Below are 16,455 nucleotides of genomic sequence, written 5' to 3'. Positions count from 1 at the left end.
AGCCACCAATTGTGCAAGTTCTCCCACTTAAAAAGATGAGGCCTGTAATTTTCATCATCGGTACACTTCAACTATGACAGACAAAATGAGAGAAAAAAATCCAGAAAATTGTAGGATTTTTTATGAATATATTTGCAAATTATGGTGGAAAATAAGTACTTGGTCAATAACAAAAGTTTCTCAATACTTTGTTATATACTTTTTATTGGCAATGACAGAGGTCAAACGTTTTCTGTAAATCTTCACAAGGTTCACGCACTGTTGCTGGTATTTTGGCCCATTCCTCCATGCAGATCTCCTCTAGAGCAGTGATGATTTGGGGCTGTTGCTGGGCAACACAGACTTTCAACTCCCTCCAAAGATTTCCTATGGGGTTGAGATCTGGAGACTGGTTAGGCCACTCCAGGACCTTGAAATGCTTCTTACGAAACCACTACTTCGTTGCCCGGGCGGTGTGTTTGGGATCATTGTCATGCTGAAAGACCCTGCCACGTTTCATGTTCAATGCCCTTGCTGATGGAAGGAGGTTTTCACTCAAAATCTCACGATACATGGCCCCATTCATTCTTTCCTTTACACGGGTCAGTCGTCCTGGTCCCTTTGCAGAAAAACAGCCCCAAAGCATGATGTTTCCACCCCCATGCTTCACAGTAGGTATGGTGTTCTTTGGATGCAACCTCAGCATTCTTTGTCCTCCAAATACGACAAGTTGAGTTTTTACCAAAAAGTTATATTTTGGTTTCATCTGACCATATGACATTCTCCCAATCTTCTTCTGGATCATCCAAATTCTCTCTAGCAAACTTCAGACGGGCCTGGACATGTACTGGCTTAAGCAGGGTGACACGTCTGGCACTGCAGGATTTGAGTCCCTGGCGGCGTAGTGTGTTACTGATGGTAGGCGTTGTTACTTTGGTCCCTGCTCTCTGCAGGTCATTCACTAGGTCCCCCCGTGTGGTTCTGGGATTTTTGCTCACCGTTCTTATGATCATATTGACCCCACGGGGTGAGATCTTGCGTGGAGCCCCAGATCGAGGGAGATTATCAGTGGTCTTGTATGTCTTCCATTTCCTAATAGTTGCTCCCACAGTTGATTTCTTCAAACCAAGCTGCTTACCTATTGCAGATTCAGTCTTCCCAGCCTGGTGCAGGTCTACAATTTGGTTTCTGGTGTCCTTTGACATGTCTTTGGTCTTGGCCATAGTGGAGTTTGGAGTGTGACTGTTTGAGGTTGTGGACAGGTGTCTTTTATACTGATAACAAGTTCAAACAGGTGCCATTAATACAGGCAACAAGTGGAGGACAGAGGAGCATCTTAAAGAAGAAGTTACAGGTCTGTGAGAGCCAGAAATCTTGCTTGTTTGTAGGTGACCAAATACTTATTTTCCACCATAATTTGCAAATAAATTCATTAAAAATCCTACAATGTGATTTTCTGGAATTTTTTTATCATTTTGTCTGTCATAGTTGAAGTGTACCTATGATGACAATTACAGGCCTCTCATCTTTTTAAGTGGGAGAACTTGCACAATTGGTGGCTGACTAAATACTTTTTTGCCCCACTGTATATACAGGGGGCACCGATACAGAGTCAGTGTGCAGGGGTACAGGCTAGTTGAGGTAATCTGTACATGTAGGTTGGGGCCAAGTGACTATGCATAGGTAACAAACAAACAGCGAGTAGCTGCAGTGTACAAGAGGGGGGGTGTCAATGTAAATTGTCCTGTGGCGATTTTAATGAATTGTTCTGCAGTCTAATGGCTTGGGGGTAGCTGTTGAGGAGCCTTTTGGTCCTAGACTTGGCGCTCCGGTACCGCTTGCCGTGCGCTAGCAGAGAAAACAGTTTATAACTTGGGTGACTGGAGTCTCTGACAATTATATGGGCTTTCCTCTGACACCGCCTGTTATATAGATCCTGGATGGCAGGAAGCTTGGTCCCAGTGATGTACTGGGCTGTACGCATTACCCTCTGTAGAGCCTTACGGTCGGATGCCGAACAGTTTGCATACCAGGCGGTGATGCAACCGGTCAGGATGCTCTCAATGGTGCAGCTGTAGAACCTTTTGAGGATCTGGGGACCCATGCCAAATATTTTCAGTCTCCTGAGAGGGAAAAGGTGTTGTAGTGCCCTCTTCACAACTGTCTTGGTGTGTTTGGACCATGATAGTTTGTTGGTGATGTGGACACCAAGGAACTTGAAACTCTCGACCCGCTCCACTTCAGCCCCGTCGATGTAAATGAGGGCCTGTTCGGCCCGCCTTTTCCTGTAGTCCACCATCAGCTCCTTTGTCTTGCTCACATTGAGGGAGAGGTTGTTGTGCTGGCACCACACTGCCAGTTCTCTGACTGTAGGTCCTATGACTGAGTGTAGTCTGGCCCAGGGGTGTGAAGGTGAACGGAAAGGCACTGGAGCGACAAACCACCCTTGCTGTCTCTGCCTGGCCGGTTCCCCTCTCTCCCCTGGGATTCTCTGCCTCTAACCCTATTACGGGGGCTGAGTCACTGGCTTACTGGTGCCCTTCCATGCCATCCCTAGGAGGGGTGCATCACTTGAGTGGGTTGAGTCACTGACGTGATCTTCCTGTCCAGGTTGGAGCCCCCCTTGGGTTCGTGCCGCCCTTGGGTTTGTGCCATGGGGGAGATCTTTGTGGGCTATACTCAGCCTTGTTTCAGGGTAATAGGTTGGTGGTTGAAGATATCCCTCTAGTGGTGTGGGGGCTGTGCTTTGGCAAAGTGGGTGTTGTTATTTCCTGCCTGTTTGGCCCTGTCCGGGGGTATCGTCGGACAGGGCCACAGTGTCTCCCAACCCCTCCTGTCTCAGCCTCCCGTATTTATGCTGCAGTAGTTTGTGTCGGGGGGCTAGGGTCAGTCTGTTATATCTGGAGTATTTCTCCTGTCTTATCCGGTGTCCTGTGTAAATTTAAGTATGCTCCCTCTAATTCTCTCTCTGAGAACCTGAGCCCTAGGACCATGCCTCAGGACTACCTGGCCCGATGATTCCTTGCTGTCCCCAGTCCACCTGGTCATGCTTCTGCTCCAGGATATGGAACCCTGACCTCTTCACTGGACGTGCTACCTTCTCCTGGACCTGCTGTCTCAAACTCTGAATGATCGGCGATGAAAAACCAACTGACATTTACTCCTGAGGTGCTGACCTGTTGCACCCTCGACAACTACTGTGATTATTATTCTCTGACCCTGCTGGTCATCTATGAACGTTTGAACATCTTGGCTATGTTCTGTTATAATCTCTACCCGGCACAGCCAGAAGAGGACTGGCCACCCCTCATAGCCTGGTTCCTCTCTAGGTTTCTTCCTAGGTTTTGGCCTTTCTAGGGAGTTTTTTCTAGCCACCGTGCTTCTACACCTGCATTGCTTGCTGTTTGGGGTTTTCGGCTGGGTTTCTGTACAGCACTTTGTGACATCAGCTGATTTAAAAAGGGCTTTATAAATACATTTGATTGACTCAGTCATGAGTGCATTCAGGTGTGTTCCTCTGCGATTTTCTTCACAAAAGACAGAAGCCGGTTCTGTTCACAATAACCCAGGGTCTGACGCCATGTCATCTTCTAACTGTATATCAAACAGTGATCATAAACGTGGACACTGTATGTTAACATGGAAATGTGAAGTGCACATTTGTACTTACAGGTGTTTTGAGTTGCTTGTATGACGTCAAAGCAGTATTTATTATAATCCTCAATGTCTCATCTTTCTAAATACAGAGTCCTCTTCATTTACAGCTTTTCTCTCACTCAGACAACAAAACCTTTGCAAAAGTTGCCCAATTAGAGGGAGGTATGTATGTGGGCAACATCTTGTTGTGTGTGGTGCTCAAGTTCAGAACGGTTATCAGCCAAAATCCATAGAGCACTGAAGCACAGAGCCTGAGCCCTGACGCATGTTACTGTACAGCCACTGCGTTCCAATTTAGGTGCTTATCAGTGTCCAAATCTGACATTTTCAACCCGTATATACAGGTACAAGTATAAAGGGTTAATACCGACAAATGACAAATAAACTTGAATATTGAATCTTGAATCAGATTATTACAAAAACTCCAAAGGGAAGTAACTAAATTAAAATGGCGTCACATTAAAAAATAAAAATAAAAATAAAGTAAAATAATGTTAGTGATTGAAGACGAAAGGTGAACTTACTCGATGTATTCCATTTTGTTGTGGTTGGTCACCACCATGTCCCCACCACTGGGCTTCAGATCCACCTGATACGTCTGTCCAAAGTTATCCTCATCGATACAGAACCGCAGGTCCAGCTCAGTAGGATCATTCTCCAGGATCCACTTCAGAGAGTTGTAGTATTCACTGTCCTACAAGGTCAACATGGTGTTGAAACAAAGACGTTACATAGTGTGTGTGTGTGTGTGTGTGTGTGTGTGTGTGTGTGTGTGTGTGTGTGTGTGTGTGTGTGTGTGTGTGTGTGTGTGTGTGTGTGTGTGTGTGTGTGTGTGTGTGTGTGTGTGTGTGTGTGTGTGTGTGTGTGTGTGTGTGTGTGTGTGTGTGTGTGTGTGTGTGTGTCAAACTGGTTTTCTGGATTGAAGTCTGAGCCCACTCAATTTGAAAAAGCTTATGAAGCGGTTGTTTCTGGCTAGACACTTTTTAAATCTCCTAACTCATTCAGTGGTGTAAAATAAATACTTTAAAGTACTACTTAAGTCGTTTTTGAGGGTATCTATACTTTACTACTGATATTTTGACAACTTTTACTCCACCCAATTCCTAAAGAAAATAGTGTACTTTTTACTCCATACATTTTCTCTGACACCCAAAAGTACTCATTATATTTTGAATGCTTAGCAGGACAGGAAAGTTGTATAATTCACACACATACCAAGAGAACAACCCTGGTCATCCCTACTACCTCTGATCTGGCGGACTCACTAAACAGAGAACAACCCTGGTCATCTCTACTACCTCTGATCTGGCGGACTCACTAAACAGAGAACATCCCTGGTCATCCCTACTACCTCTGATCTGGCGGACTCACTAAACAGAGAACAACCCTGGTCATCTCTACTACCTCTGATCTGGCGGACTCACTAAACACAAATGCTTTGTTTGTAAATGATGTCTGAGTGTTAGGAGTGTGACCCTGGCTACCCTTAATAACAACAAAACAAGAAAACCGTGCCGTCTGGTTTGCTTAATATAAGGAATTCAATTCTCTACTTTTAATATTTAAGTATATTATAGCAATTACATTTACTTTTGATACTTAAGTATATTTAAAACCAAACACTTTGACTAAGTATTTTACTGGATGACTCACTTTTACTTGAGTCATTTTCTATATAAAAAGGTATCTTTACTTTAACTCAAGTATGATAATTGGGTACTTTTTCTACCACTGAACTTTAAATCTCTGAGAGTAAACTACCTAATGAATGTTAATGTTAATGGTGATTCCAGGGCCTCACCACTGATTCCATGTCTTTCAGTGTGATCTGCTTCCCAAGCATCATCTTGTAGAATGGTCGGATGAAGAAGCCTGAGGAGAGGAGACAACATTCAATCAGACCTGGTGTCAAAAGATACTCAACTTATTTACAATCAAAAGGTCTATTCTATTGTCTGTGGCCTTGTAAGGGTTGGAAGAGAGCAAGAGCAGCTGATCTTACCGTCCAATAGCTTCCCATGGAACACGGCCATCCCTGCCACTCGACCAATGAACTTGAAGTATGAGAGGTGGTCCTCGTTACACAGCCCAGAGTTAGGGTTGATCTGTAGTGTGTAGTTATCTCTGAAGAGACAAGAGAGAGAGGCTGGGGTCAGATATGATGAAATGTGGCACACATGACCAAAATAATTTCCACATGTGGGACAATAAAGTTTTCTAACAGGGCCTGAAACTGACTTCTTGGTCCACCAGCCACTGTGGCAGGTAGATTTAAAATCTACCAGCCACTGAGATTTTTTTTAACCAGCCCAATTTTTTTAGCCCCCATTATTAAACCAAAAACAACTCCGGATGAACATGTGTTGTGATGTTTCTAAAATAATACATGTATTAGTCGTAAGAAATGATGTGGTATATTACTCAATTTCGCCACAGAATTATTTTTCTACCCGAGTCTTAACTAAAATATCACAGATGACGACACAAAAAAAATGTGTGAGATTACCACGGCAACAAGTGTGTTCGGGAGTCGTCACTGACAGTATGCATGTGAGATAGAGAATCTGATCAGTACAGCCGATGTGTCGTTGCTAGCAGTTGAAGCAAACTCAAAACATTGAAAAACAACTGAGCTTGTAAACAAAACAATGTAAATAGCCAAGAAACACAAGAACAAAGTCTCACTTCAATAGATTTTAGTAAATTAGACCAACTTTAACACCTTTGTGCAGCGCTTCTAAAAATGTATCATCTTCAGCTCTTGAATCACAGTGCACACAGCTCCCCAGCCAGGCAGGCTAACCTATATTATTTGACTCCTAGCTAGTTCTTTGTGTGACTAGCTACCAGATATGAACACTTTGAAAACTGCTACTGCAGCATTAATTTTGCTGTAAATGAGCTCGTACTTCTAACTCAATTACTATTCGCTAACGTGAGTGAAATGCTTGCACTGTGGAGCCCTGACCGCCCCCGTGTTAATTTTAGGAACCTGGTATCTAATCTAACCAATCAAATCAATGATTACATCCCAGGACAGAAGTCAATGGTCTGAAGTCACTTCCTAAGGCCAGGATTAAGATTTGTTTGAGATGTATGGTCAGAAAAGTAAATGGAGAAAGAAACAGGCATGTGCAAACAAACATTCCCTTTTGAGTCAAATGTCACTGAATGTAAGGCTGGAAATGGTCTATATGTGGTTCTTCTGAGGAAAGCACTGATTGTCAGGAAGCCAGAGTGAACGAGAGGAAGAGGGAGCCCTTAAAACAGGAAATTGGCCGTGTCTCTTTTCATGACCATCTCTAGAATTTCTCATTCCTGTTTTAGACACTATACAATAGAGCAGTGGTTTCCTGTGGTCCGCAGGGGTACTTGCATCTATTTTCTTATTGACTTTTTTCCCTTCCAAAATTAATAAGTTGGGAGTATTAATGGTATTATAAGCAATTTTACATTACTTTTCACAGTGCTAACTGTAAATAATAATAGGCCCTTAATTTGTTACATACTGCAAAAATGTACCAAATTTGACTGTCAATATATATATTTTTACTTTTTTTACCCCTTTTTCTCCCCAATTTCGTGTTATCAAATTGTTAGTAGCTGCTATCTTGTCTCATCGCTACAACTCCCGTACGGGCTCGGGAGAGACGAAGGTTGAAAGTCATGAGACCTCCGATACACAACCCAACCAAGCCGCACTGCTTCTTAACACAGTGCATCCAACCCGGAAGCCCGCCGCACCAATGCGCTGGAGGAAACACCGTGCACCTGGAGACCTTGGTTAGTGCACCCTGCGCCCAGCCCGCCACAGGAGTCGCTGGTGCGCGATGAGACAAGGACATCCCTACCGGCCAAGCCCTCCCTAACCCGGACGACGCTAGGCCAATTGTGCGTCGCCTCCCGGTCACGGACGGTTATGACAGAGCCTGGGCGTGAACCCAGAGTCTCTGGTGGCACAGCTGCCACTTAACCACTGCGCCACCCGGGAGGCCCGTCCTCAAGAGTTTTTGATGAGGATTTTGTGGTCACTGGTAAAGAAAACGTAGCAGTAACGTGCGCTGCAGACCCCAGAACTCGTCTCTTCCTCAGCTGCCATTACCAAACTGCACCAACGAACGAGAAATGTGCACATTTTCATTTGTACTTCTGTAAGTTGCTATAAAGTGGTGGACAATGATAGAGACAATACATACGTGGCTGAGTATTCGAAGAGTCCATAGTAAGGGTTGAACATCTCCTTAGACAACAGGAAGAACCACTCCCTGGCCACACCTCCGTAGTCCAGCCCCTTCTCTGACTCAAACTCGATCCAGAGGCGGGCCTTCAGGATATCTGGTCTCTTCAGAGACATGATACGGCGATACGACTCCTCAAAGATGTTGGTCCTGTGCAGCTTCATCTCAAACCTGTTAGGGATGTCCGCCTGGGGACACAATAGATGAAAATACATCATACACACATTCAGTGCACCTAAAAGGGAATACAAACCCCCAAAAAAGACATGTTTACTCTAAAACGTAGTTTGCCAGTTTATTTAAGTGGAGTTTACTTAAGTATTATTTATCTGTACAGGGGATGGATGGTTGTTCATATCACAAACGTTTGGGATAAAAGACTCGTTCAGTGGTTCTAACCAGGGAACACACAAAGAGAAAGACTAATTTCTCTTCAGATTAATGTTAACTAGGATGTGTGAGGTAAGGTAAAGTGTTTTTGCACTGAATGTAAAGCAACATGCCACATTTGTCAACTTAATTACAGTGAGGACTGGCCACCCCACATAGCCTGGTTCCTCTCTAGGTTTCTTCCTAGGTTTTGGCCTTTCTAGGGAGTTTTTCCTAGCCACCGTGCTTCTACACCTGCATTGCTTGCTGTTTGGTGTTTTAGGCTGGGTTTCTGTACAGCACTTTGAGATATCAGCTGATGTACGAAGGGCTATATAAATACATTTGATTTGGATTTGAATTAATTAAGAATTAAGCGGGCCTAATTAATTAACAATTAATTCAGTCGCTGAAGTGTGTTGCAAAAGCCTAGCAAAATTATTCCGATCTCTTGGATTTCTTCACATACATTTTTATTGTGTTACAAAGCGGGATTAAAAATAATAATAATAATATATGCCATTTAGCAGACGCTTTTATCCAAAGCGACTTACAGTCATGTGTGCATACATTCTACGTATGGGTGGTCCCGGGAATCGAACCCACTACCCTGGCGTTACAAGTGCCATGCTCTACCAACTGAGCTACAGAAGGACCACGATTAAAATTGATTCAATTGTTATTTTTTGTCAACAATCTACACAAAATACTCTTAATGTCTAAGTGGAAGATGAATAGAAATTAAATAACCAAAATATAGTCGTTGCATCAGTACTCAGCTACTTGAGTCAATACACGTTAGAATCACCCTTTGGCATCAAATAACAGTTGTGAGTCTTTCTGGGTAAGTCTCTAAGAACTTTGAACACCTTGATTGTACAATATTTGCCTATTATCATTTTCAAAAAATCTTCAAGCTCTGTCAAGACGTTGGGGATCATGGCTAGACAGAAATGTTTAAGTCTTCACCATAGATTTTCAATCCGATTTAAGTCAAAACTGTAACTTGGCCACTCCGGAACATTCAATGTCTTCTTGGTAAGCAACTTCTTTGGCCTTGTGTTTTAAGTTATTCTCCTGCTGAAAAGGTGAATTCCCTTCCCAGTCTCTGTTGTGAAGCAGGTTTTCCTCTAGGATTTTGCCTGTGCTTAGCTCTATCCCATTTCTTTCTATCCTGACCAAGTGTTTGCTGATGACAAGCATACCCATACCATGACGCAGCCACCACCATCCTTGAAAATAAGGAGGCAGTTACTCAGTGATGTCTGGTGTTGGATTTGCCCCAAACATTAGGCTTTGCTTTTAAGCCAAAAAGTGTATTATTTAGTTTAGTTTTTTTTTTTGCCTTGTTGCATAGAAGATGCAAGTTCTGGAATATTTGTATTCGGTATAATTCATATTCTTCTTTTCATTCTGTCATTTAAGTCATTATTTTGGAGTCACTACAATGTTGTTGATCCAACCTCCGTTGTTTTCTCCCATCACAGACATTGAACTCTGTAGACGTTTTAAAATAACATCCCTGAGCAGGTTCATTCCTGTCCTGCATCTCAGCATCTTTGATGTGACTGAGTGGTTTAATACATAACCCACAGAATAATTATTAACTTGACCGTGTTTAAAGAGATTTTCAATGTCCGATGTGTTAGTGTCACCCATCTACCAATCCCTGCAATTGTTTATGAGGCTTTCGAAAAAGCTCCCTGTCTTTGTAGTTGAAATTCAATACTTGACTGAGGGACCTTACAGATGTTGTATGTATGGGGGACAGAGAAAGGGTTAGTTATTCAAAAATCATGCCAACCCCTATTATTTAACACAGACAGAGTCCATGTACCTTAAGTGATTTGTTAAGCCATTTTTTACTCCTGAACTAATTTAGGATTGCCTAAACAAAGGGTCCGAATACTTACGTAAAGACTACATTTTAGTTATACATTATTATTCATCTTTAAAAATATTTAAGATTCTACTTTGACATTTTGTGTAGATTGATGACAACAAAAATGACAATTTTATCAATTTTAATCCCACTTTGTAACACAAAATGTTGAGCACTAAAATGCACTAAAAGCACTAAAATGTTGAGCAGCAAGGTAACATTTCTTACCGGTTTCTTCAACTTCTTTCTGAAGTAATCGTATTTCTGTTTGAATTCTCTAGAGTATGGCACAGCCTGCAATGGAACAAACAAGTAGCAGTTAGTCAATATAACGGTCTATTCTAGAGAGAGAGTGGCTTATCTTGGTCATGAAAGATAGTATCTTTGTAATGTGCAATACTGTATACGGCATTCATGGGGACAGTATCTTTGCCTTATGTTAAACCACAATACTGTATATGACGGTAACTGTATATTTGGCTCATAGAAAACCACACATACTCACAGGCCCTGTCTTTGCTAGAGAGAGAAAGGGTGGCTTATCTTGGTTGTAAAAGACAGTATCTTTGCCATGTACAATACTGTATATGATGGTGACAGCATATAAATTAGGCATTAGAATGGATATGAACCTTCTTATGATGGCTTAAAGTTCAGACATTTTGGTCAGGGAGTTGGTCAACCATGTTTTGCCAGTGCTGTGATAGGATAGTGTAAAAGGATGAATTTCAATTTATTCAATTATTTATAAGTTTTTTTAAAGATAATATGCCAATAAGCTAAAATTCCATATAAACAACGCAGTCAATCCACAGCCAGCCATACACTGAAATCAGTAGATATGAGACAAGTTGTAAATGCAAGTACTGATATTTTATCATAATAGTACTCACTGCTTTCCAAGAAAACAAAAACTTAAAACATTTATGGTCTGTTAGCATATTTTTTACAGGAAATTTATACAGAAAATGTGTATTAAACCCATATAAACTGTATTCATGATTATATGACATTATTTTAGGTTGACAATTATATTACAAAATGTCTGATATATCACATGCCTTACTTTTATTTAACTGCATAAGTAAAATAAGGATTATGCCTCTGCTGCCATTCCAATTAGACTGCTTTGAATTTATACCTGACCAATATGGCTGCCATTTTCAGCCCATTCTGGAACTTTGAGGATTTATGGCATAGCCATCATGAAAATCCATTTGTGCATGAGCTAGAATTTCACAACACTAGCTAGCTAGCTAAAGAGAGTATTACACATTGAGTGTGTGAACTGGCGTTGGTAGCTTCCCTGCCTTTTGTTTCATTTGGATTGACTTGAGACTGGTTCAGCAAGCCGACACTAGCTAGCAAATTTTCGAGCACATTTCAATTTTTTATAAATACCGATTCTACCGCCACAAAACACCTAAGCTAGAAGTTAAATATGGTAGTGATGATTTGCTCATGAAAGCCCCCTGTCAATGTTAGCTACAAGTGTATAGTTTTTTGGTAAGATTAACTGACTTCAGAATGAAAGGGGGTTCAGTGGACAATTTCACTGTGGTAACATTGGCTACAATATGCTGAACAAACTTTTTGTTTTTGTTGCTATTTTTTTTTTTTTGCTATTGGGAGTTAGATCAGTGCCGTCACGCTCTCTGCCGTGAAACAATGGACATAGCCCCTCTAGTAATTTAATAGGATCTCTGTGGGTGACAATATCTTCGCCTCATAGTTAACCAGAGATACTCACAGGCCCTGTGATAGCAGGACTCTGTAGACGAGGATCCTCCCATTGAGTGGCTTTGGTGTCTGAAGGTGACAAAATAACAGTCAGAAATATGGTTATACTTTATGCCGTAATATACCATTAAATTAAAGCTGTAGCAGAAAGAAAAAAAATCTTCAAAGAAAGGTTCACATCCTCAATTTTTTTGTTTTGTTGTCATTTGTGATTCATCTGTGAAATCCATTCCATCACTCACTCAATGAGTCAGTCAGCCACAAAGCCATCATCTCAATGAGTCAGTCAGCCACAAAGCCATCATCTCAATGAGTCAGTCAGCCACAAAGCCATCATCTCAATGAGTCAGTCAGCCACAAAGCCATCATCTCAATGAGTCAGTCAGCCACAAAGCCATCACCTCAATGAGTCAGTCAGCCACAAAGCCATCATCTCAATGAGTCAGTCAGCCACAAAGCCATCACCTCAATGAGTCAGTCAGCCACAAAGCCATCACCTCAATGAGTCAGTCAGCCACAAAGCCATCACCTCAACGAGTCAGTCAGCCACAAAGCCATCATCTCAACGAGTCAGCCAGCCACAAAGCCATCATCTCAACGAGTCAGCCAGCCACAAAGCCATCATCTCAACGAGTCAGCCAGCCACAAAGCCATCATCTCAATGAGTCAGCCAGCCACAAAGCCATCATCTCAATGAGTCAGTCAGCCACAAAGCCATCACCTCGACGAGTCAGTCAGCCACAAAGCCATCACCTCAACGAGTCAGTCAGCCACAAAGCCATCATCTCAATGAGTCAGTCAGCCACAAAGCCATCATCTCAATGAGTCAGTCAGCCACAAAGCCATCACCTCAATGAGTCAGTCAGCCACAAAGCCATCACCTCAACGAGTCAGTCAGCCACAAAGCCATCACCTCAACGAGTCAGTCAGCCACAAAGCCATCATCTCAATGAGTCAGTCAGCCACAAAGCCATCATCTCAATGAGTCAGTCAGCCACAAAGCCATCATCTCAATGAGTCAGTCAGCCACAAAGCCATCATCTCAATGAGTCAGTCAGCCACAAAGCCATCATCTCAATGAGTCAGTCAGCCACAAAGCCATCACCTCAATGAGTCAGTCAGCCACAAAGCCATCATCTCAATGAGTCAGTCAGCCACAAAGCCATCACCTCAATGAGTCAGTCAGCCACAAAGCCATCATCTCAATGAGTCAGTCAGCCACAAAGCCATCATCTCAATGAGTCAGTCAGCCACAAAGCCATCATCTCAATGAGTCAGTTAGCCACAAAGCCATCATCTCAATGAGTCAGTCAGCCACAACATCGACTGCTGACATCCTGCTTGTTAAAAAACACTGTGAAGCTTTGAATAATGAATGCAGGTAACATGAGACAAAGATTCAGAGGTATTGATCTATGAGAACATAGATGTCTGAGACAGACAGAGACAGAGAGACTCTACAGGTCTACAGTGACACCCAGGGTTTTTCTGTATCAAAAGGAGGTTAATGTGGGGGCAGTGGCAGGAGGGCGTGACAATGGGAAGACTGTAGAGACATTTTTAAGCCAATGTCCTGCTCTTCTACACATCAAGGCGAATGCTGTGTTTTTTTCTCAAACATAACCAAATCAATAGTGTTAAATTCATTTTTGGGGGAATTTTTATTTCTCCCTCACTTTAATTTTCGTCATTGTTAGTTCTCAAAGATGATATTTAAAAAAAAAAGATATATATTATATATAAGTCCATTATCTTCTCTACCTACTTTACATCTGGTTCTAGACATTTAAGTTTACACTGAAAATGTTTTTCCATCACAAAAACAAATACATTTGTATCTATCTATATATAGCATACAAAAGATTAAGAACATGCTCTTTCCATGCCCCAACAAATTGAGGCTGGTCTGAGGGCATACGGGTGGGTGGGTGCAACACACTATCAGGAAGGTGTTCCTAATGTTTAGTATAGTCAGTGTAAGGAAAGTATTCAGACGCCTGGAGTACACATTTTGTTACGTTACAGCCTTATTCTAAAATTGATTACATTTATTTTCTCCCCCTCATCAATCTACACACAATACCCCATAATGACAAATTTAGCAAATTTATTAAAATCTGAAATATCACATTACATATGTATTCTTTACTCAGTACTTTGTTTAAGCACCTTTGGCAGCGATTACAGCCTTAAGTCTTCTTGGGTGTGACGCTACAAGCTTGGCACACCTGTATTTGGGGAGTTTCTCCAATTCTTCTCTGCAGATCCTCTCAAGCTCTGTCAGGTTGGATGGGGGGCGTCGCTGCACAGCTATTTTCAGGTCTCTCCAGAGATGTTTGATCGGGTTCAAGTCCGGGCTCTGGCTGGGCCGCTCAAGGATATTCAGAGACTTGTCCCGAAGCCACTCCTGCGTTGTCTTGGCTGTGTGCTCAGGGTCGTTGTCCTGTTGGAATGTGAACCTTCGCCCCAGTCTGAAGTCCTGAGCGCTCTAGAGCAGGTTTAGTCTGAAGTCCTGAGCGCTCTAGAGCAGGTTTTCATCAAGGATCTCTGCACTTTGCTCCAGTCAGGGGCCCCTCAAAAATATCCCCACAGCATGATGCTGCCAACACCATGCTTCATCGTTGGGATGCTGCCTTGTTTCCTCCAGATGTGACGCTTGGCATTCAGGCCAAATGGTTCAATCTTGGTTTCATCAGACCAGAGAATCTTCTTTCTCATTGTCAGAGTCCTTTAGGTGCCTTTTGGCAAACTCCAAGTGGGCTGTCATGTGCTTTTTACTGAGGAGTGGCTTCCGTTTGGCCTCTCTACCATAAAGGCCTGATTGGTGGAGTGCTGCACAGATGGTTCTCCCATCTCCACAGAGGAACTCTGGAGCTCTGTCAGAGTGACCCTCTCGTTCTTGGTCACCTGACCAAGGCCCTTCTCCGATTGCTCATATTATTATTATTATAAGTGTCTTGGTGGTTCCAAACTTCTTCCATTTAAGAATGATGGAGGCCACTGTCTTCTTGGGGATCTTCAATGCTGCAGACATTTTTTGGGTACCATTCTCCACGTCTGTGCCTCGACACATTCCTGTCTCGTAGCTCTACGGAAATTTCCTTCGACCACATGGCTTGGTTTTTGCTCTAACATGCACTGTCAAATGTGGGACCTTATATAGAGAGGTGTGTACCTTTCCAAATCATGTCCAATCAATTGAACTTACTACAGGTGGACACCAATCAAGTTGTAGAAATATTAAGGATGATCAATGGAAACAGGAAGCACCTGAGCTCAATTTCGAGTTTCATAGCAAAGGGTCTGAATACTTATGTAAATATTGTATTTCTGTTTCGTATTTTTAATAAATGTGAAAACATTTAGAAAAACCTGTTTTAACTTTGTCATTATGGGGTATTGTGTGCAGATTGATGAGGACAAATATGTATATAAAATCGATTGTCGAGTAAGGCTGCAATGTAACAAAATGTGGAAAAAGTCAAGGGGTCAGAATACTTTACGAATGCACTGGATAATTGCACCGCCCAGTTTATTAGGTACACCTACCAGGTACATTGAGTACCGGGTTGGACACCCCTTTGCCCCCAGAACAGCCTGAACTCTTAGGGACATTCCAAAATATGTCGGAAACGTTTTGCCCCCAGAACAGCCTGAATTCTTAGGGACATTCCAAAAGATGTCGGAAACGTTTTGCCCCCAGAACAGCCTGAATTCTTAGGGACATTCCAAAAGATGTCGGAAACGTTTTGCCCCCAGAACAGCCTGAATTCTTAGGGACATTCCAAAAGATGTCGGAAACGTTTTGCCCACAGGACTGCCGCTGACTGGATGTGTTTTGTTTGTCGTATCATTCTCAGTAAACCCTAAAAACTGCCATCCGTTTCTGTGAAACTGGATCCCTCACATTCAATCGAACAGTAACTGAATGCCTTGATGCCTATCTGCCGGCCACGTGACTCACTGTCTGTAGGTGCGATTCATTTTTGTGAACGGGATTGTGTATGTAATAAGTTAGGACTTAGGCAACGAGAGAGAGAGAGAGAGAGAGAGAGAGAGAGAGAGAGAGAGAGAGAGAGAGAGAGACACAGAGAGAGAGAGAGAGACAGAGAGAGACAGAGAGAGACAGAGAGAGACAGAGAGAGACAGAGAGAGACAGAGAGAGACAGAGAGAGACAGAGAGAGAGAGAGAGAAAGAGAGAGAGAGAGATTGTCTTCAAGTATCCAAGAGAAAGAGATGACAACAGTCAATACGTTAACACAGGTAGAGAGGCAGAGCCCTGGAACTTACTGTGGTCAATGTAGAAGGTCCTGCCATCTGCATGCACGCGTTCCTCCCAGCCAGGCTAGAGAGGAGAGAGCACAGTGAGTAACTGACTCAGACAGATGGGGGATGACAGACAGGAGTGGCACCAGTTACACCTGGTAATACCAGCACATCCATCCAGACCAGTACACCATTGATACAGTGACCATCCAGACTGGTACAGTACACCACCATCGACACAGTGACCACAGTGACAGTGACGCAGCGAGCCACAAACACACTGACTGTCAGTGGGACAGAGAGAGAGAGAGAGAGAGAGAGAG

The 16,455-nt window shown here is 42.7% G+C and overlaps 1 protein-coding gene across 11 annotated transcripts in view; it reads right to left on the bottom strand.

Annotated features, from left to right (window-relative positions):
• Window positions 1–16,455, bottom strand: part of nedd4l (NEDD4 like E3 ubiquitin protein ligase) — a 119,960-nt gene that overhangs the window by 9,988 nt on the left and 93,517 nt on the right. For all 11 annotated transcript variants that reach the window (XM_046305142.1, XM_046305143.1, XM_046305145.1 and 8 more), the window contains 7 exons: window positions 16,157–16,211; window positions 11,876–11,934; window positions 10,354–10,419; window positions 7,833–8,062; window positions 5,639–5,760; window positions 5,438–5,508; window positions 4,161–4,330 (listed from right to left, as the gene is read on the bottom strand). In XM_046305142.1, coding sequence (XP_046161098.1) covers window positions 4,161–4,330; window positions 5,438–5,508; window positions 5,639–5,760; window positions 7,833–8,062; window positions 10,354–10,419; window positions 11,876–11,934; window positions 16,157–16,211 — 773 coding nt within the window. The remainder of the gene's footprint in view (window positions 1–4,160; window positions 4,331–5,437; window positions 5,509–5,638; window positions 5,761–7,832; window positions 8,063–10,353; window positions 10,420–11,875; window positions 11,935–16,156; window positions 16,212–16,455) is intronic.

Source organism: Oncorhynchus gorbuscha, linkage group LG16, assembly GCF_021184085.1.
Source record: "Oncorhynchus gorbuscha isolate QuinsamMale2020 ecotype Even-year linkage group LG16, OgorEven_v1.0, whole genome shotgun sequence".
In the NCBI taxonomy this organism is placed as follows: Eukaryota; Metazoa; Chordata; class Actinopteri; order Salmoniformes; family Salmonidae; genus Oncorhynchus; species Oncorhynchus gorbuscha.
This window is presented reverse-complemented; position numbering and strand designations above follow the sequence as displayed.